General features: G+C 41.1%; 1 protein-coding gene across 1 annotated transcript in view; it reads left to right on the top strand.

The window, feature by feature from the left end:
• Positions 1-228: 228 nt before the first annotated feature.
• Positions 229-22,445, top strand: part of rapgef5a (Rap guanine nucleotide exchange factor (GEF) 5a) — a 72,112-nt gene continuing 49,895 nt past the window's right edge. The window contains exons 1-5 of the mRNA XM_034705180.1: positions 229-669; positions 15,514-15,564; positions 18,203-18,309; positions 18,839-18,960; positions 20,140-20,317. Coding sequence (XP_034561071.1) covers positions 526-669; positions 15,514-15,564; positions 18,203-18,309; positions 18,839-18,960; positions 20,140-20,317 — 602 coding nt within the window. The 5' untranslated portion in view covers positions 229-525. The remainder of the gene's footprint in view (positions 670-15,513; positions 15,565-18,202; positions 18,310-18,838; positions 18,961-20,139; positions 20,318-22,445) is intronic.

The following is a 22,445-nucleotide window of genomic DNA, read 5'->3' as shown; positions in this document are numbered from 1 at the left end:
ACGTAGTCCTTCCGTGTACCTTTTGTTTTTTGTACTCCTCTAGAATTTTATCTTTAGTTTTGTTATTAATGTATGACATATAAAAATAACCATAGAGTTTATACGTCAAGTGTACCGGTGCGACAGTTAAAATATGTCGGAGTAGACGCACTTTGGTATTTTCTTTTGTTAGACTAGTCAAAGAATGAAAGGTGGAAGTGATGCAATGTTCCTGTGCACCTGTGACCCCCCCCCAACACGCCGCACACCCCCACACACACATCAACCTGGCAATACAGAGGAGTAGGACGCTCGAGCCATTGGGTGGAGCAGCAGCGTCGCGTGCTGCGGAATACATTGAGTAGGTCGTTAACGCTGCGCGCGCTTTGGTTGCAAATGCAGGTCGCTGAGTGTGAGCGCGAGGCGGGGGGAAATGGCGTACAGGCGCGGGCGGCGGTGCGCCTTGTTGTGAGGATACAGTGAAGACCCCCGAGCTCGAGCGGACGCAGGCGGGCAGCTCGAGGACACACAGGAGGAAGACGAACCATGGAGGACTCTGAGCCCGCAGAGGACGGCTTGCTCGCAGGTTTGCGATGGAACCGGAGCGCACGAGACCAGGCTCAGCTCAAACACAAAATCCGGGATCTGCCAGGACTACTCAAGCACGGGCTGCACCTGCGGAAGAAGAGCGTGAGTACTTCAGAGAGACCGCCGACCCAGCGTCCGACCGTCCTTGTTTTTGTCTCATTTTGGCTTGACGTTTAAAATGTTTTAGTTTTCAAGGATACTGTCTTTGCTTTGCCGCGAGGCTGTTTCGTAACCTTGTCACGACTCAGGTGTTTTCATTTTGACACCAACGTTACTGTCGCAGAGGCAGTGTGTACGTGTGTGTGTGTGTGTGTGTAGGCTATGTTGTGCGCGTGCTACATCCATAATAACCAATTGATGTTAGACATCATACCTTCACACTCTGGTAGTCAAGGCAACACTACCGTACCCAGCAGATTCACTTCACACACAAACACCTACCTACACACACTCTCAAATACACACTCATACATATTTATATGGACGGATATATGCACTTGTGAAGCATATTCAAATATTTTTCAGCTAAATAATTGTCGTATTCATAAAGTGCTAAATAGACAAGTGCCCATTGTAGGTGAGGTAATTAGAGCTCCAGGTGATGTTTTCCTACATCTTGTTTTTTGCTTTCATCTAACCATCCCAAACCCTTGTGACAGCAAAGATTAGATTTTTATTTTGAAACACTGATATGGAATTATTTCATCTATCTATCTATCTATCTATCTATCTATCTATCTATCTATCTATCTATCTATCTATATACATTTATTTAACCTGGTTGGTCCCAGGTTAAATATCTATTTTCCAAGGGAGACCTGGCCAAGACAGTCAGCAGCAAAAAAATCCCACAAGTTACAGACATAGACGCACCAAGCGGCAACCTCTGATCTCAAACGATGAAGCCCATGCGGAAGTGTTATAAACTGCAATACATCGAGAATCCGCTTGAGGCTGGCTGCAGAAACACCAGAAACCACATAGATATGAATGGGAAAAAAAACGATCTTTCCAGCATTAATAAACATGTTTACAGCCTGTTTAAAAAAACAGCTTTGGTTTAAGTAGCTAATCTCTCTAATGGCACACACTGTACGGGGGGTGAATGTTTTTCTAATGTGGCGGTTCAGAAGATATTAAGATTTCGAGTTTTTTGCCCAAATAAGGAAATGACTGACGTGACTCCTGGTCGGGAACAAATAGCTGTTGGCGAGGAGGCTCACACTACGTCACATTCTGCCTGGTTGAGTTCCGCATTTCCAATATGGCTGCTGCCGTCGATTGGCTTCAAAACAGCTCTCAGGAACAGATGGGTGACGTCACGGATACTACGTCCAGATTTTATACAGTCTATGAGACACACAGATAACTGTAGTACACTTTACAAGCACAACGTTTGTCGCAGAAAGAGCCGCTACCTAGGAGGCAGTTGTAACAAGATACACTAAAAACTAGGAATGGGAATTTACCGTAATCCTTGTAATTGATTACTCGAATTTCCTAATGAACGATTCCTCTAGTACTCGCAATTATAATTTTTTTTAACCATAAACAAAAATAAATAAATAAAAGTCTGTCGGACACGGACCTACCAGACCAGCATTGTAGTAAGCTCTGCTGCCTTTTCCTCATACATCTCTTCCACTCTTGTAGTTGTTGTTCTCTGTGATGGTAGCTTGTACTCCGGCTCGACTAACGCGATCAGCTCTTTGAAGCCTTCTCCTTCCACAAAACTTAATGAGAGCATATCTCCAGTAACCATTTTGGTTATTATCAGGCTAATGTTCTCCACACTGGTTTCATCACAACAACGTGTGCTAACAGGGCGAGCAAAAGACGTGATGCAAGACTGCCTGTTATCTGTCTCTGCTGTTTTCTCCTTGTGCTTTAAGAGTATGTGGTTAATCATCAAACTAGTATTTCTATGGTATGCAAGTTTAACGCCACATATCTTTCACTGCACATTAACTTCATCATTTTTTGAAGTACTTCCAGACATTACTTTTTTTAACCAACATGTCGCAGGTGTCGCAGACTGTTTTGTGTTTGTTGTGTTTTCGCTTTCAGTTGAATAACGTGTTCCTAAAGAGTTGCCGTAGCCGCCGTAAAACAGTTGTTTTTGCTGAAATCTGGCTCTGTGTGTTCTAAAGCTGAAGCTGTGGCCAGAGAATACAAATGTTTATATCCCGTTAATTTTTTTCCTACCTAGTATATTCAGTTTGGCGAAAACAAAAAGCACATGGCCACACATGTAACGCTGTATGATTTCAAGGTATCTTGCCAGGTGCGCGAATAACAAAATGCTATTCTAATAATGGGGTCAACTGCGAGTACTCGAGTACTCGAGTAATCGTACCTATCCGACTAAAAACAATGACATCCTAAAGATTAAGCTTCAAGGTCTTTCATTTTAGATTTAAAAACATTCAGTGACACCAGCTCCTTGAGTTATAAGCCATTTTGCAATAAATTCCAGGCTGAGGGTGCAGAATACCTAAAAGCCCCTTTCCCAGTTTCTGTACGAGCTTTTGGGAAAGAGAGCATTAAAAAGTCCCGGGAACGCAGTGAGTACTGTCCAACATATTGAGTTATTGATTCCCCTATAGTGTGTTTTACCTTTACTACAGCCACTCTGTAACATTCCCCCGTCCAACTGGGACACATTTGTAGCCCAACCCTCTAAAATTAATCTCATGGCATCCCCTGGTTCTGTCTTGTGATGATGTGTCTACTAAGCAGTAAATGTGTGTGACTCGGTGTGCCCTGATGTGGAACGAAAACACCTGACAGGCCAAATTCCTGCTCAAAGTGTCCGCTCCACTCATCTTCATCATCGGAGACAGCCAGGAGGAAATGTGTCCCTGATTCCCTCGGAGGGAATGTGAGACAGAGTGCCAGGACAAAATGCAAAATGGGATAAATACATGCACATTTGTGGTGTAAAGCCTCTTTGGACAGAGGAGGGGAACAGTTTATGTCGTGTTACATCTTGTTATTGCTTAGCGCTCCCTGTTATCCGTCTGGTTAATATGATTACATTCTCTCCAAACAGTAGCCCAAAACTTTAAGAGCTTAAACTGGTTATACAAATTCAATATTCAAAACAAGACAAAGAGGATGACTTCAGCAGCAGCAGTCTGTCAGCTGTAGTATCAGTGTATGTTTTTGTTCACTGTCTGTGATTGAGCTGCAGGGACAGAAAAGAAGGGGATACCGAGCAGCAAGAAAAATGTTGAGTTTTCCTCCCTCTGTCTTCATCCAACTTGCTGTCTGTGTGCATGTGTGGGTGAGTGTGATGAGGCGTGGGTAACTAGTGTAAAGGTATGGCAGCTCGGTGCAGAGTGGGTCTCTCTGCACACTGACAGCTGGATTTGCTTAACCTGGAACACTTGAACAGCCACACATGTTCGTGTTGGCACATCTGCGCTTTATCTTCTAGTGACATTTTAGCTTTATTTGCTTTTAGTTGCAACCTTTGGGTTTTTTTTATTTGCCAAACATCCAACAAAAGAAGTGTCTTAATTACCTTGTGTGCTTTTCTGATGATCACTTATGAAGTGATTTGAATTGTTGATTTGCACAAGGCAAAGTGTCGCCTTCTTGGTGCCAGCCTTCTGCAGCCTTACCTTTGAATCCTGTCCTACTCTACTCTGTCCTGACATGCTCTGGTATTTAATTATTAGTCCTTCATTGGCAATGATACGACATGAGAGAATGGATTCGCTTAAAGGAACACTTTATTTATTTCAGCCCCCATTACACTTACAAGCTCACCACACTGAAGAAGGGAAACATGCCAAGTGTTCTCATCTGATGAGCTGACCATTGTTCAGATACAGATTTGAGACACACTTATATGTTTGTGAGCAGTATCTGCCATTGGCTAGTGACCTCTAAAAATGTACCGGCCAAAAATATTTTTCACCGGACAAATAAAAACTTATAGTGACATTACTCCGTTTAGCTGTCTGTTCCTCTTCTTGATCGTCTCCTGCCTCTTTGGTAATCCTTTTCGTTTGTGGTGGCTTAATGACGGGAATGTGTCGCCACATCTTCCTCGAAGCGCTCTTCCTGCCGTGTACCAAATCACAACACAAGTACAGCGCGTCGCGAGGGTCAAAATAGCCTTACAGTCGGCAAAAATGGGCAAAAGTATGAAAACATGACCTCACATGCAACACAATTTTTTTCTATCGGCCACTGGCGAGTATGTGTTTTTGTTTTATACGCCAAACAATTTTTTTACCCACCATTGGCGCTTGGCAGGTGTTAATTTCACGCCCTGTCTGTGAGTATTTACAACACAAAATTACCAACACAAGTAATACCTAAACACGTGTGAGTATACTTGTAAGGTAAAAGAGCATGGCTCCGGGTTAGGGTGACCAGGTGCCAACAAGCCAAATGTGGGACAAAGAGTACGTTTGTGTGGGACAATGTGGGACATGTCACTGTAATGCTGAGTAGCATGTCTGCAGACCTGGAAGCTGCAGATTCAATGCCACAATTCTGGGACTGCAATTCAAAGACCCTTGTAGTGTGCAATGGCACCACCCAGTGCACTGGAATGCAGAGGACAAGGCATTTTAGCGTCAAGATGGATGACGAAGGACGAGTAAGTATTGAATGTCCTAATCCTAACCCTAACCGTAGAAACTACACAAGGGTCCTAGAGATGCAGGCCCAGAATTGGGGTCCTGAAACAAACACATAATCCTTATTCTGAGAGGTAGTTTAGATTTCAATAAAGGGTCTGTCCAACCCCAAAAAATAAACATTTCTAATAAAACCATTATGGCCAAATTCGACAGGATCCGTGTCTAGATAGGTTTCTATTCTAGTCAATGTGTTTATTTCCACTGGATCCGCTCCGTTGCGTTCTGGCTGAGTCTCTGATTGGGCATGCCGGAGCCCTCCTGATCAGATAAGCAAGACTTCTATTTTTGCAGGATGCCAGAGCAAAACACAGAATAAAACACTCTGTGTTATCACCAGATTGTTTTTCACTTAACTACGACAACAAACTGTCATGATTATTGAAGCCAGACTTGGAGTCTTCAGGTTAGAGGTTTTCAGAGGCCAATAAAGACAACATGGACGAGAAGAGGAGGATGATATTCATTAATGCAGTAATTGCCGCAGGAAAACCTTGGTCACATGACTCCAGCTGTCCGGCAGTCCAACGGATCAGAGACGGACCAGACACGGATCTGGTGGAAGTCCTGGGTTAGCCTATAAATATCAACAACAATGCTCTACCATAGGTTGTTTTGGCCACATTAACCATACAGGCTGTGCATTTGGCCTTTTGTTTCATATTAACTCCAACAAGGTGAGCAAGACTTCGGTGTGAAATATGCATTATCCCACCATTGCCGTCTTTTTATATAAGAAATCAATAGGTTTGCATAAAGCTTCTTAAAACCCGGCTGAATTGTGCAGCTTCCCCACTTTAATTACAGTGTTCTGTTTGGGATTGCAGTGTCTTTGTCTTCCTTTCTTTGCCTGATGTATTTATGGACGACTCCCCACTCAAAATTATATTGTGGCTCCCACGTGTTACAAGATTATATATTTTCAAATGGGACATTTGGATGTAAATTATGAAAAAGTACACTTGGTGTCACCACTTGTTGTGAAGTTGAGCCTTTTTGTGGATTTAAGCTTGAACACAAACCCAAGATACGACATAAACATACAGTGTGCTTCTCAAAACACATCATTTGCACTGTGAATGAGATTATCACACTCATAATGCAAGCTCTCAGAATTTATGATCTCTGTCCTGGAGGAAGGTTGATGATATTCTCCAGAAGATGAACTCATTTCTGTGTTATTATGCAGCAAAACAGTGGCGTATGGTGTGTTTTTATGTCTGTCGGTGATATTTCACATCCATAACTGCATTATACATTGAGATTAGTAAGATGAAAGGCCAAGAGAAGGGTGGAGGGAGACTGGGCACACATTCACACTCTCTTAAAGCATCAGATGCAACTATCATTGGCTTCCCATCCCCTTCAGAATACAGTACAAGATCCTCCTCATCACCTATAAAGCCCTCCATAACCTAGCTCCCTCCTACCTCACCGACCTTCTACAGCCATATCATCCCTCCCGCAACCTCCGCTCCACCAACGCCAACCTCCTCACCCCACTCACCAAACCCAAGCACCGAACCTGGGGGGACAGGGCCTTCTCTGTCGCTGCCCCCACCCTCTGGAACTCTCTCCCCCAACACCTCAGATTCTCTCCCTCACTCACCAAATTCAAATCCGGACTCAAAGCACACCTATTTAGAAAGGCTTTTAAACTATAATTGATTGATTTTTTTTTTTCTTGTTTTGTTTTATTTTGCTGCCTTGCTTTTCTTGCTTTTTTTGCACTGTTTTCCTTTTGCTTTCCTATTGTATAATTGTATTTTCCTGTAAAGCGCTTCGAGAACCTTTTAAAGCGCTTTTATAAATAAAATGTATTATTATTATTATTATTATCATAAGAAACACTGTGTTTCACTGGAAGGTTTAGCATGAGAGAAGTATGCTTAAAACTGCTTCATTTTTTTTTAACAACTTAATAATAAGAGAGCATATTTCTTCTACAAGCCATAGTTACTTGCTTAAGGAAGAAATGTGTGTTGATCAAGCGGCAACCTCCGGCCACAAGAACTGAAGCCAACGCGAAAGTGTTAAAAACTGTAGTTTCTCGAGTGTCCGCTTGAGGCTGGCTCCGGAAGTACCGGAAGTCACATACACATCAATTCAAAAAAGCTGATCTTTACAGCAGAAACAAACATGTTTACAGTCTGGTACAAAAGCCGAGTGTAGTCTGGATAGCTCATTTCTCGATTGGCTCACACTGTACGGGGGGGTGAATCTTGTCATAACGCGGTGATTTCAAAGTTATTAGGATTACGAGTTTTCCATTATGAGCGGCACAGCTGACTTGATTGACAGGCGGGAACCGTGTAGCTGTTAGCTAGGAGGCTCAAAGCCCGCCTCTACCTCACACTAGCTCGAAAGATGTTAGGTTGAGTTCAGCATTTCTAACATGGCCCGCCGACGATTGGCTTCAAAACAGAGCTTCAGAAACAGATGGGTGATGTCACGGATACTACGTCCATTATTTATAGTCTATGGTGTTGATGTATGTATCTCTGTGTTATCTATATCTCAAGGGCTTCATTACTAATCCAATGGAAATGCTGTTGACTTCTTTAGTAGACAGAATAAATATAGCTAGATCTAGATAATAGAATCATGTATTTCCCTGGAGCATGGTTATGCAGTTTTATTAGGGGTTCTTTGGTGCTAATGCTAGCTTCGATACATATTTTTTAATATCTTTTTTCTTCCAGTACATGTTTTGCAAAATGCTATCCTACTTTTGTGACACCATTTTTACTCTATTGTTGGCTTGTTGTGGATCTCTCTCTGTGTATGTAATGCTAGATCACATCCCGCTACCTACAATGTTGGAATGTGAAGGCTTGGTAGTAAATACAAAAGCAGAGTCTGTCTGTTGCTTTTACTGGATTGGCTGATAATTTATCGGACTGATGTCACACATGTCACACATGTTAATGCAAGTGATTTGCCGGCTTTCTTTACGACCTCTCTGAAGTACATCAGGTTTTAAAACTAAGCACAACATAAACATCATTATGGGTCTGTAATAGGGATAGATCATTCATCGACCGCTGTTGGCGCCGATATTTGGCAATACCGTTTCTGCAGACGGTGTCATTTTTGCCACGTGATTTAGCGAATTTTGAAAGATTCCAACCTGAGCACTCGCTTCTGTTTAGGTGTACACTCCACTTGGATTTTTCAGCACTTTAATTTGCCGCCAGAAAGTTGCACTATTGCACTATTTACGGCTGCAACACAGATGTGCTCTTCCGCATAAATATCGGCTCCAAATGTCGGTTATCGGCCTCCTTGACTACAAATAATCGGTATTGGTATTGGCCCTGAAAAAAACATATCTGTCTATCTCTAGTCTGTTATATGAGTGAAAATGTATCAAAGGCCAAGTTCACATCAAATGGTTCGCTCCATACCCTGAAATATTCAGTTTACTATAAATTAAGACCAAGAAAGCATCAAATATTGATCGAGTATTGTATCACATATACTTCTTGTCTTGATTACATGGATTTCCCTTCTTGGATTATTACTAACTACCTCAGATAAGCAACTGCAAGTGTTTTTAAACTAAAGGTTTTGTGTGCTGGCAGATAGATGTAGGTGTAGATGACAGGTGCCTTTCTTTGCACGTGTGTGTATCCATTGAGTTGCAGCTACTGATGTCACCATTTTGACTTCCTTGTATGACGGATCTGTCGAGGAGTCGACAGGAGCTTAGTGTGAATGTGAAACTTGCGTGTGTGTGTGTGTGAGGAGGCCTGCCAAGCGTACCGTGCTACAGCTCTTCACTGTGCTCAGCAATCTAATCTGAGAGTAATCCATTTCTTGCAGATAATGACCTCGCTCTCTGCTGCTCCCTCTCTCTCTCTCTCTGTATACACACTTTGAAGTCATCACACAGATAAGCGTGTCAGCATGTGCTCCCCCCTTTTATAGCTCTCAGTCCTACTCATTCATTCTCTCCTCTCTTCTGTCTTTCCCTTCTTGCCTCCGGTGTATCGACAGGGATGGACTGAGCAGCCTGTGATGGAGGAGAGTTTGTTTGGCCTGCACACGTTTCTCTCGTCTCCTGAATGAAACACCTCTGGCGCTGGTGTGTCTTTAGTGTGTTAGTGAGAAGAGATGGCACTGGTGAAACAAAGACATCCTAAGAGATCTGTATTCACCAGACAGTCCTGAGACAAAGAGATGGAGCGATAAGATAGAGTGACCGAGACAAAGGAGAGAGAGAGACAGAGATAGTGAGAGTCAGAAACAATTTATTTAGTCTGTGTGCTTGGCTGGCTGGTGTGCTCTACTTAACCCCCAGTCCAAACACTGCAAGTCCTCAAACACACACAAACAGAGGAAAAAACTCTCTTCTTTACTGATATCTCGGAGGACGTCCGCACTGAGTCGGCACTTTTCTAAGTCAAAGACTGAGCTGTTTTGAAATTGTTTCCCAGTGAGGGTAAATCTGAAAGTCCAGCCTCGGGATTTGTAGTGAAAGGGGGAACAGCTGTGGGTTTTGGACTTTCTCTGACCTCCAGTTTTCTCTGTGATCTCTAATTTCAAATGCATCTGATGCAGTGCGCTTTCCCAATTAGATAACGAGTTGTTTGGACTATGAAATGAATATTATGTGTAAACAATAGACTCAAACCTAACAGGGCATTTTTACATTCCTTATTTTTTATAGCTGACGATGAGAAATCCAAAGATCTTAAAATTGAAGTCATAAAAATCAACAGAGAATAATGGCAGAACCAAGCAGTAACCTCTGGTCTGAAAATATGAGTCCAATGCTGAAGTGCTAAAAACTGCAGTTCATCGAGGTTCCGCTTGAGGCTGGCTCCGGAAGTACCAGAAACCACATACACACCAATTCAAAAAAGCAGATTTTTACAGCAGAAATAAACACACCTGGTACAAAAGATGAGTGTAGTCTGGATAGCTCATTTCTCGATCAGCACACAATGTACGGGGGTTGAATTTTTTTCTAACGCGGCAATTTCGAAGATATTTAGATTACGAGTCTTCAATGAGAGGCACAGCTGACTTGATTGATGCGGGAACACTGTAGCTGTTGGCCAGGAGACTCAAAGCCCGCCTCTTTACGTCACAATCACTCGACAGCAGCAATATGGCTGCCGACGATGATTGACCTCAAAACAGTGCTTCAGAAACAGATGGGTGACGTCACGGATACTATGTCCTTTATTTATACAGCCTATGGGCAGAACGTGTGAACTGGAGTACTTATCCTTCAAAATTAATTTGCTTGACGTCTCAGTGCAGCAACATCAGGATGACTTGTTCGCTTGCTTTTATGACAGAATTTTTGAATGATCGAATATGCGTTTTCTTTTTAAAAAATTCAGAGTTAGTGTGAATATTATCTCATTTTGAAAGTACTGATATCATTGTTTTCCCTGGTGCCTGGTTGTAATACGGTATTCCCGCCAGGCGGTGGCTATAGAGCATCTTGAAGCTGTTTGCCAACTTCATTAAATAACAGAAGAAGAAGAATGCTAACTTCAATAAATAGCAAAAGAAGTCGGAAACATTCGCAACAGTTGCTTTAAATATTTGTGTAGTTGTGTGAGATTCAGAAACGGGGATAATCGCAGAGACTTAGCATGGCTGTTAAAAGTAAACATACGGCATGCTGCTGCGTCACAGAAACACCGGCACCCATTTCAATTGTAGAAACAAAATCATTAGCTTGACTGTGTCAAAACACAGTTAGTGGATATTCAAGAGGGCAGGATGTGAATTGAAATAGATTAGAAAGATGGATTTAGTCAGACATTCAGAGCTTTTAAGGATTTTTTTGGCATTCAAGGAATAATCATTCTTTATATGAATGCTACAATGTTATTTGTGCTGCATATATTGTCACGAATAAGCAAAAACAAAAGGAGGACCAAAGTGCAGGCAAAATTAAAGTTTTAATTAACAGAAACACAACCAACAGGAAGTGAAAATAACTAAACTTACTTTTTGACAAATCCAGGAAACACAACAACACAATAACACGTCTGACATTCAGGTATGATCCAACAGTGAACTGACACAGAGAGGAGGAAACACAGAGACTAAAGGTGTGAACAACAAGGTACAGGTGAAGACGATCACAAAGGCAGGAAAACACAGGTAGTAAAACTACACTACACAGATCCCAGCAGGCGATTCTGGCCTTTTTTCTGCTTTTTATTATACCAAGTTCAAAAGCTGCTGGATGTATCTTTTATATTTAATGCATATAATTAAAACAATCTCCCCTTGCAAGGCCTTTATCCCTACAAAAAAGTCAATCACCTCTTCTTATGGTTGATTTGTTTTGGAAGAGGCGTGTGTGCACCTGTGTAGGCTGACTTTCTTGTGAGTTCGGGACATCCCAAGCAGTTCCATGGCTCTAATAAGGATCACACACACTGCTCCACATCTCTCTAATCATCTCTCTGTTTCATTTTATTGCAGCTCAAAGCCACAGCCATGGATCTCTCTCCTGCTCTGTCTTTGTCTCGCTCACTTTTTCCCTCTTTGACGATTATAATTAAAGTGATCTCTGTGTCTTTCACCGCCTCATCTCTCCCCCTCTCCATCTGTCATGCTCACGTCCCCTGTCATATATTCATAGACTGTTGTGATTGGTTCAGCCTCCCACTCTTCTCCTCTTTATGTTTCTTCATCTACATCCATCTTCCACAGTCGCTTAGGTGCTTCTCATTTGTACCATCATTTGATCTCTCTGTGTCTCTCTATTCGTCATCATCGAGTGGTTTGTTAATGTCAGCTAGTGAGCGGCAAAGAGCAGCAGTGATCTGGTAGGGCTGGGCGACAAAACGATACTGATTGTTATCTTGATATTGTTTTTCTCAACATAAATATAAAAAATGTTTATTAAAACGTTGATACCATAGACTGTATAAAATATGGACGTAGTATCCGTGACGTCACCCATCTGTTTCCGAAGCGCTGTTTTGAGGTCAATCATCGTCGGCAGCCATATTGCTGCTGTCGAGCGATTGTGACGTAAAGAGGCGGGCTTTGAGCCTCCTCGCCAACAGCTACAGTGTTCCCGCATCAATCAAGTCAGCTGTGCCTCTCATTGAAGACTCGTAATCTACATATCTTCGAAATTGCCGCGTTAGAAAAAAATTCAACCCCCGTACAGTGTGTGCCGATCGAGAAATGAGCTATCCAGACTACACTCGTCTTTTGTACCAGGTGTGTTTATTTCTGCTGTAAAGATCAGCTTTTTTTAATTGGTGTGTATGTGGTTATCGGTACTTCCGGAGCCAGCCTCAAGCGGATCCTCGATGAGCTGCAGTTTTTAGCACTTCCACATTGGACTCATATTTTCAGACCAGAGGTTGCCGCTTGGTTGATATATTTAAACCTGTAATTACACCTGCCAACCACTAGAAAGGGAAGGGGCGATAGTGTGTCTTAAATGCTAGTTCCCACCCAACATTAAAACGAAGAAGTTGGCATGGAACAGCCAATCATGTTGCAGGGTAGGAGGTAGGCGGGCTTAAAGATTTTTGGAGCGGAATGGAAACAGCCCAAATGAGCGACAGAGACACTGAAGAAAGCGCAAAACCTACCAGTTCAAAGCAGAGTGAAAACATGCTCGACAAGAAAGGCCATTTAACTTCATTAGTTAAGATATTTTGGCTATTTACTAGACTACCAAATCCTGATACAAGCTAACAAACTGTCTTTCACTGAAGAGAAAAAAAAAATCTGCCTTTCAAATCGTATGAAAGAATGATTTATTTATTGTGTAAATTATTGTTATTGACTGATATGAAAAATGTTATTGTGATAACATCTTTTTCAATATTGCCCAACTCTAGGCTTAGGTCTCTTGAGAATCAAACCAGTGACTGTTCTTTAATGATCCTGCTTTACTGCTGAGTGAGTGAACAGGCTGTTTGCACTCCTGAAGCTCATATCTTTCTGTCTTTAATGAACGCTGACATTGTGATAGTCAATGATACAGTTTGTGCCTTGATCACTGATTCTCAAAACAGATACCAGCATCTGATATTTTGTAGTTTGCTGATAGTGTATTGTTCTGAGACTGAGAGCAGATACAATGAGTTTGAGGAGTCACATCTCCTTCAAAGTTTTCTTGTTAGGATTTTTGAAAGCAGAGAACATAACTATAAATTATCAATGACACTAATAACAGTCTTGTGTCTCTACATGCACAGCACTTTTATTGAAACTCTTCCTAAGCTGGGTCAAGTTGTAACCTTTATTTTTTGCCTTTGTCACTCAACTGTTCCTGAACGCTGTCTTGAAGCAAATAGACGGCGGCAGCCATATTGGAATTGCAGAACTCAACCAGGCAGGGTGTGATGTAAAGAGGTGGAGTTTGAGCCTCCTAGCCAACAACTATGTGTTCCCGACTGGGAGTCAAGTCAGTCATGTCCTTATTTGGCAAAAACTCGTAATCATAATATTTAATATTTTTGAACCAGGCTGTAAACATGTTTATTAATGCTGCAGAGATTGGCTTTTTCCCATTCATGTCTATGTGGTTTCCGGTGTTTCTGCAGCCAGCCTCAAGCGGATTCTCGATGTAGTGCAGTTTATAACACTTCTGCATGGGCTTCATAGTTTGAGACCGGAGGTTGCTGCTTGGTTACACCAGAAGCCTCTAAAACTTGTCCCTCTACCCCAGAGGCTGCGTTATTGCTAGCTTATAGCTGACTGATCCCTGGTTTAACACTGCTGTGGCTAAGATTTGAATAAGATGGATAAATGCTGAATGGCTGGATTCCTTTTAGCTGCACTTGTTGGAGGGTTCTTAGTTTTGTCTGTGTCCTGTGTTATCAACACACTATGCTTGCACATGCTCAACATGACAGGCGAAAAAATAATAATAAAAATAATGTCCTGGTAACAGAGGGTCCTTCAACCTGGATGCATTTATGAACATACTGCTAAAAGAATGTAACAGTATGCGTACCATACCACCTACAAACAGTGTGTGATCAACTTAGAGCTATCCACTTATAATCTGATCACCCACGACGCATGTCCATACAGGTTTAAACACGGCCACTGCTGCAGTTTATTGAGCACAGTCATCATAATGTTCAAAGAACCATCCGTGCCCAGATTTCCCATGTAGACCTGTTCTGAAATTCTTCTTCTGAATACATTTGTCTAAGTGTCTCTAAAGACTGATGTGATTCAGTGTTGTAAAACAATAAAAAGAAAACACTTAAAGAGGTGAATCTTATTATAGGTAGTATAAAATATGTATCACAATACAGGAAATCTATTTGAAGTTGATTGAAATAGTGAAATCCTCCATAATCAATGCTGTCACATCACATGATGCGTTATATTTCAGTGATATTTTATCTGTTGTGTAAGTTTTATGCACCACTAAGACTCTGTAAACCTGTTTAGGACTTAAGCTGCAAGAATTGTTACCTGAGATAAAAAAAAAAAGCACATGGAAACAATAAAGATTTGAATGCAGCAGCAAAGAAAGTAAGACACGATGTTAGTGCATCACACCCCGATGTATTACACTGCAGAGAAATACAGAAACAGATGTCTGAGCGTCGTGCTGTTTCCGCTCTACTTGATCCAACACTTACTATCATTTTTAATCTGTTTTATGACAAATGTGTCAACGCAGCGGCAAAGCTGTCTTCTAGCTCCTCTGGCACCACAATAATCCATAAAGATTAAGAGTTTATTTCCTGAAAGGGGAAGTGGAGGTGGAGTGGATACGCCCTGGGCTAAGGCTACAACATGATGGCCTAATTTTGAAACCATGCACAGATTTATGGAGTTATGGGGTTAAAATTTGACTCACTGTTGCTACCATTGCATTTTAGTGTTGAGGATTGAACTGATACACGTTTTTTGAACCACTTCCTTTTTGTCAATAGTTCTTGTTTTGCCCTTGAGAGAAAAAACTATACATATGAGAACAATGGAGTGACATAGGCAGGTGTCGTTGTGCGTTACAACACTAAAAATCAACAAAAAATGTGTGTTTGTTTAATGACTCTTTCTGCCGTTTGTTTAAACAAAACCTGACTAATGTTTTTGGAATGGTATAACTGGTCTTTCTCATCTCAGAGTCCTGTTTGTTCAGTGTGTTTACCATTAGTGCATACATGCATGTATCTATATATATGTATATCTATATGTGTGTGTGTGTGTGTGTGTGTGTGTGTGTGTGTGTGTGTGCGCGCGTGCGTGTGTGTATGCGTGCGTGTTTGCATGCATGTGTGTCATTTTGTGTTGCTTCTTATCAGTTGTATGTTTTTTGTTTCAGCAATCACCTGACACCATTCCTGGACCGAGCACTGGACCTACGGTAAACAAGGTAAGGGAAACACACACTCATGGAGGCGCGCACACACACACACACACACACAGAGGTGATGTCATCCTATTAGTTTTGCTGAGAAGAGAAAGTTTGTTTGCATAGCCCCAACACAGATGAGCTCATTGGTGATATTATCTTGTTTTTTTTCCCAGCAAGTATCAACAACTACATACACACACACACACACCCCCCTGCACACGCACACGCACACACACACACACACACACACACACACACACACACACACACACACACACACACACACACACACACACACACATACACGACAGAACACATACTCATATTTTGTAAAAGTCTTAATTTGTCCTGCATCACTATAATGCGGTTTGGAAATATTTCAGCACTCTAAAAGAAGCCTCGGGCTTCAATATTTCATATTACGCGTCTCTTTTCTTTGAACTGTTTAAACATTAGCTTGAGAAAAAAAAAAAAAAAGAAATAAATCATCATCTAAAGCTTGTACCTTGTTAGTCAGGTACATAGAGGCTATGATTAGTCATGATTGATAACTGACAAGACCATCACAACAAGATTGTCGAATTAATTTTCAGTGTCTGAAATCAGGATTAAAACAAGACTTTATTAGGAAACAATAACTAACTGATACTGTTTTGTGTTTGTACAAAACTACTTAAGTAAAGAAATTATAGAGTCAATGTCTTTAGGTTTGTCTTTTACACTTTTGTTGCTACATTTTTGTGACTACACAAGCACTCTGACCAACATGCATGTTTATTATCATTAGTTGTTTTGGTATGGGTGTGGTTCTTCATCCTCTGTATGAATGAAATATCTTAAACTAAAAAAAATTGACAAGATGATTAATGAACAAATACCTTTCTTGGCCTCTTTGTCAATCTCATATTACAGAAAAAAAATTAAATTTACACTAAAAGTAATACATAGTAAAACAAAAGTAAGCATTTAAAAAAAATCAACCCACTAACCAACAATGGGATGAATCAAAACCAAGCTAAAATTAAAAACAAAAGGCCAAAATGAAATGAAAATAAAAACTGAAAAAATTCATGACTAGTACATCTTCTCTGTACACTGTTTTCACTCCTTCGCTAAAAAAAAAAATGTTTTTTTCCTGCTTTTATTTTGATAGATTTGATAATGCAGCGTAATTAATTTGATGCCTGTGAGTTAGACGTTTTTTAGCAGCACGAGCGGCTTCAGGTCCCAAATGTATTACAATGCAAAAAAAATTATTAGGCATAGAAGTGCTGCCAAAAACCTTGTTGTATTCTCACAACTAAAGTTTTATCAGGAGATGTAAGTCTGAAAAATCTTAACCAAGAACTGCTTCACCCTGGTCATTGAAAGCCTGACTTAACAACATACTATATAGATAATTCTGTGTTATAGAAACATTGATTTGGCTTTTTCCAGCTCCGATTGATTACAGTTTTATGTAACGTCATAACTTTTCGAATCAGTTTAGAAATATAAAGCAGAACATGTTTCAACAGAGTAGTGTTGTCAGCCACTTTTCATTGTTTATCAAAACTTGATCCAAGTGCTTGTCAAACAATCTAAGTGTATTGGCAACACCCATAACTGAATAAATGCAGGCTATTGTTGATGAAAGACAGGCTCTTTGTGTGAAATTAGACAAGCTTGTTGTAAAAGTGAGAACAATAAATCAGTAGGTCAAAACATTTTATTCCTTGTGTAAGTAACATGTTTTATTTTCAACATTTAACTGCATATAGAGGGTTCTACACTGACGAGCAAAACAACTCCTACTGTTGACTTTTTTGAGTCAACAGCAGAGTTATGTTTACGTTCTGAGTTTCTCACCTGAACAGAGTTTATCTGCCTTTGAGGCTCAACAAACATTCCCAATGCATGACTTTCTATGGAAAAATATGCAAAGCTAATTTTGTCCAGTACTTGACCTACCTGCAGCGTTTATCTATGTTTATATCAGCTCACAGTCTTCGCTGCTGCCTCCAGGCAACAGCACATGTTGATAAAAAACACATTGCTGCTAATGATTTAACATTTTGCATGCAAGGAAAATGTTAAATCATCAGCAGCAACATGTTTTTTTATCAACCATGTGTTGTTTAAGTTGCATGTACATATTTTTCTTTTTTGCACATGCAACAGATGGAAACAGAATGTTGACGCAAGTACAAGAGTCTTAAACTCTGCCGGTAGTCAAAACTGTCTTTTCAAAAATTGCACCCATATAGTCAAAAAGCATGACAATCTAAAATTAGAACTGGAATCAACTGTCATGTTTTCAAACACTGTAAATGTAGCCTCATCAGTCATCAAGCAGACCTTGCTGGATGGATGTATACGTGAATTTAAATGAAACAGAACAAGCAGCCTGTGTAAAGAGTGTAATTGAAATATGGTCTTAAACACCCGAGCTTCAATAGCAGGATTATTGCAAAGCGTGTAGACAAAGTCAATGTTTGATTCCTCGGGGGGGAAAGAAATCGAGCTGTCCTTGTGCGTCGGTCAATGACAGCTACATGTAGCCACACTACCTCTCTTCAGTTAATCTTCTCACCCAGCAAAATGTAGAGACTTCTGTCATTGAAAAGCAGAAATAAATGTTTTTTAAATTTTTTTAATGTGTGTGTTTGTGTGTCAGTCTTGTTCCCAGAGTTTCCCATGTGCTGGTCGAACTGTGAGGAACGCCTTCCTCTCCCACGGCCCGTACCCAGCCAAGGACAAGATACACCTGGCCAGAATCATACGGTACACTTAGCTCTGTTCGTGTGTCTGTCTGAGTGCAGGCCTGAATCGATGTGTCCGGTGAAGCAAAAACTCTGACTCACCAGTCAATGCTAAGTCTCATCCTGATTGGCCCGTGAAGTTGTTTATGCAGTAAGACGGCAAAGTGTGACGCAGACGGTCTGGGAATACATGCACTCTCATTCAATATACAGCACATATAGAACATACGGCTGCATGCAAAGAACATGTAAGCATCTGGACACAACTATATATAGATACTCTTAACTGTCAATACACACACTGCCACATTAACACACACACATGCACATACAGGAGGGGTTTATCCTGTGGTAAAACAGGCGGAAAGTATCCGGTGTTTCAGGGGAAAAAGGCTTACAGAGGACTAATGAATAATCAATAGTTATTGACTGAATAAAAAAAACACAAGCTTGTGCCGAGGGAGGAAATGTGTGTATCTGCATGTTAATTAGAACACTGTGTGGCTGTACTTGTGGGCTGAATGTGTGTGTGTGTGTGTGTGTTTTAACAGGCGTAGCTATGTTGGGGTGGAGCTGGTGCAGTGGCTGTGTGAGCAGTGTGTGTATGTGCGCTGTCGGACCACCGCTGTGCGCGTCTGGCAGGTGCTGCTGGAGCTGGGAGTCCTGCTGTCTGGTAAACCCACAAACACTCACACAAACACACACACACTAACACACATGGAGGTCGTGGTGTGCCTTAAAATTGATGGTAACCATCCAGGACATCATCACTGCACGTGTGACCAGATAACTTCAGATGATACAGGGCTATATTCAGTTCTACACAATTCATGTTTCTGAATTCAATAAAGCACATTATAGTATTAATATGACTCTTTCTCTGTGCTGCGTTCAAACGACATAGTGCTAAGTATGCCATGGATGACACTTCCTTGCACAAAGGGTTTAATATTCAAATGCAGTTAATGTTTCTTCACAGAATGAGCAAACCTGATCCTCTTTAGGCGGCCTGCTTTTGGACATTTGCTTAGATTCAGTTCATTGGTCTGGCTAATCCACAATAGCTTCAACAAAGAGTTTATCCAGGTTTTATTGTCCCCGCCATTTCTTCTTTTCTTCCTCCAGAGCTGAAAAGTGCCTGCTTTAAACCACCTTTGTGTGTTTCATACTCTTTCTCACATCAATGTGTATTATATCCGCCCTGGCTCTCGATTTATTGCACTGAGATGCAATCCTGTTGGATGGTAATAATTATCCTTCCTCCAATCTTTTCTGGAAAGTACATTTGACCCATTTAAATGTTTTTTTAGATTTTGTGAAATCAGCACGGCTTCACAAATTCATCATCTGTTATGGGTGATGTGATGGGAAAAGCAGCAACTTGAAGGATTACTTTTAAAGTCTTTCTTATTATCTATTTAAACTGTATAAGTTCAGATGAAAAACAGTCTTCGAGGTATTGTGATAAAAAATAAATGATATATTAATGCAATATCTGAAATTATTTCAAAGCAGCTTGAAGAATCTCTCAAAATGACTGCAATAACATATTGCTAAAGCATAAAATATATATTTTTGGTCAATATAATGATGAGGAATGAGAAACTGTTAGAAAAATATTACATTTAGTACCAGGCAGCATAACTGTCATCTGATTAAATATATTTAAAACTGTGATAACTCTTATAAAGCAGAAAGAAATGCTCAGCTGAAGCCACTTCTATGATAAAAAATATGACTGTTTTCAGTTTGGACCAAAAAACAAACAATCACATAGCACTGTCACAAAGTGTTGTAAAAGATGTTCCTGCTCACATTTGATTTTGTGTTTGTGTCACTTTTCTTCCTGCAGTGGACCAGCGGGTGGTGTTCTCTGACTCAAACTCATATTACCAGTTCAGCTTCGAGGAGTGTGACTCTGCCTCCTGTGAGTTTCGCTCCAATGAAGGGGATTGGCCAGAGGCAGTTAGGCTCCTCCTACAACTCGCCCCGTATGTCCAGTTCCGCTCTGGAGGCAGATCCAACAGCCCGTAAGTGGCCTTTAAACTTTGATTTAAAGTCATGCTGGGATTGGATGCGTTGTTTTGCTTTCACTTGAGGAAAACAAGGTGTACCCAAAGCAGAAATACTACTTCACTCCTTTATATCCGTTATAGCCTCACTTTGGATTCTAGCTAGCAGGTTACTTCAAGTTAATTGTGAGTTGAAGCACTAATGGAATAACACACCGCTGGATGCTTTTGGTCATACTTTTCTGTTATAATAACAAGTAAGAGGTTACTGAGTCTCTGCTATTAGATCCAGAATGTCAAACTTTTGCAGAATGTAGAACATAGTTGATGAAGTTATGATGTACTTGGTGATCTCCATTGACCTGAAGAGGAAGCTCATCCCTCTGTTAAGATACAAAAGTTGAAGTGACAGTGTTTCCGTTCACATTAAGATTGAGGTCAATTGTCTGTCTGATGATTTACTTTGAAAAGTGACAAGTGACCGAGTTTGTGAAAGTTTTGAAGTGGACTCTTGCACGTACATTACTGTTTTGAAAATTTATAGACCCCCGCACACACACATGCACAGAAACACACACACACGAACACTCTGTAAGATCTTCCTTAAACCCCAGCTAGAAACTTAATCTCTATTCACTTTTTAAAATCCTCAATCTACTTATGACAGACACGTTTGTGTGTAGGCGCACACTCCTCCACATCCGTTGGAGAAATACTCTCCTGCACCAAATACCGACACATGATATGATCGCTGATAAACATGACACAGGCTCTGACACACACGCACGCACACAGGCACGCACACAGACACATGCAGACGCACACATGCGAGCGGTGTCAGCCAGAGTTCCCTGCCTTGCTGCTCCTGTGTGTGGGATTCCTGCTGAGGCTGCGACTGAACTCAATCTGTCACTCAGAGGAAGAGAGAGAGAGACGAGTGCGGTGTGGGGACGAAAGAAAAAAAGTATATATGCAGAGCGAGGGAACGAGAGCACACATCAACACATTCATCTGAGCGTCGACTTCAAAGGGCGTATTCTCAGACACGAAGGAAAGAGCATGAGCATGAGGGGAATTGAATGTGATACTCATATAATTCTCATGTATCTCACTGTACACACTTCTGTGTTCTCTTTATGTACAGTGTTGTGAATGACACTCATACTTAGAGGTCTCCACCAGGCTGTCAGGGTGCAGAGGAATGGGTGGATTATTGATATTAAACTTGCACTAGAGATATAGTGATACCTCACGAGAAAGTTGAAGATCTGAACACATGAGACTCTTTGAGATTAAGGATGAATATCGATTCCTTTTTTCAGCACAGGGCACCATCTGCCTTTGACTTCTTTTGTCTAACAGCATTATGTCTCTTATGTTTGTAGCTGAATAGAGGTCTGCAGACATAAAGGTAGCAAGTGAATATTTTGCGATTGAAGATACACCAGCAGTGTTTCCTACACATAGAAGATACCCTAGCATTAGGGATGCACCGAAAATTCGGCCACCAAATATTTTCGGCCGAAAATGGCCCAAAAGTGCATTTTCGGATTTTGTTTGTCACCGAAACAACACGGCCGAAACAGAATGTTGTAATGACACAAGCAAGAACCGTGGCCAGTACGCGCTTGTCTGGATAAGGGACAACATGTCTGCATCCGTTATTCCTTTAATTGCAGCACTAAAGCGTCTTCTAAGCAAAGAGGTTGGGACGGACCACAAAGTGAAAACAATGAAAAGTACACTCTTAGAGTCTGTCAGCACACGTTTCACTGAGATCTATTCGGATCCTCTGCACTTCATCGCGACTGTACTTAATCTGCGTTATAAAGATCATTATTCGGAAGTGGGAATAAAGCAGCGCGCACAATGATCCAGCAGGGTTCCCACGCGTCCTGGAAAACCTGGAAAACCTGGAAAACAGTTGACCAGTTGACCAGTTTTCCAGTACTGGAAAACACCTGGAAAATGGGAGAAAAAGTCAAATGTCCTGGAAAATCACATATAGTCCTGGAAAATGATTCCAACATGGCTGCGTGCGACCTGACCCGATTAACAAAACACAGCCCCGTTCATTGAAAGTTGAGTGCATGCTGTGCTGGAAAAGACAGCGACACAGCGCAACTTTTTTCACATCTTTTCTCCT

Source organism: Notolabrus celidotus, chromosome 16 (genome assembly GCF_009762535.1).
Source record: "Notolabrus celidotus isolate fNotCel1 chromosome 16, fNotCel1.pri, whole genome shotgun sequence".
NCBI lineage: Eukaryota > Metazoa > Chordata > Actinopteri > Labriformes > Labridae > Notolabrus > Notolabrus celidotus.
This window is presented reverse-complemented; position numbering and strand designations above follow the sequence as displayed.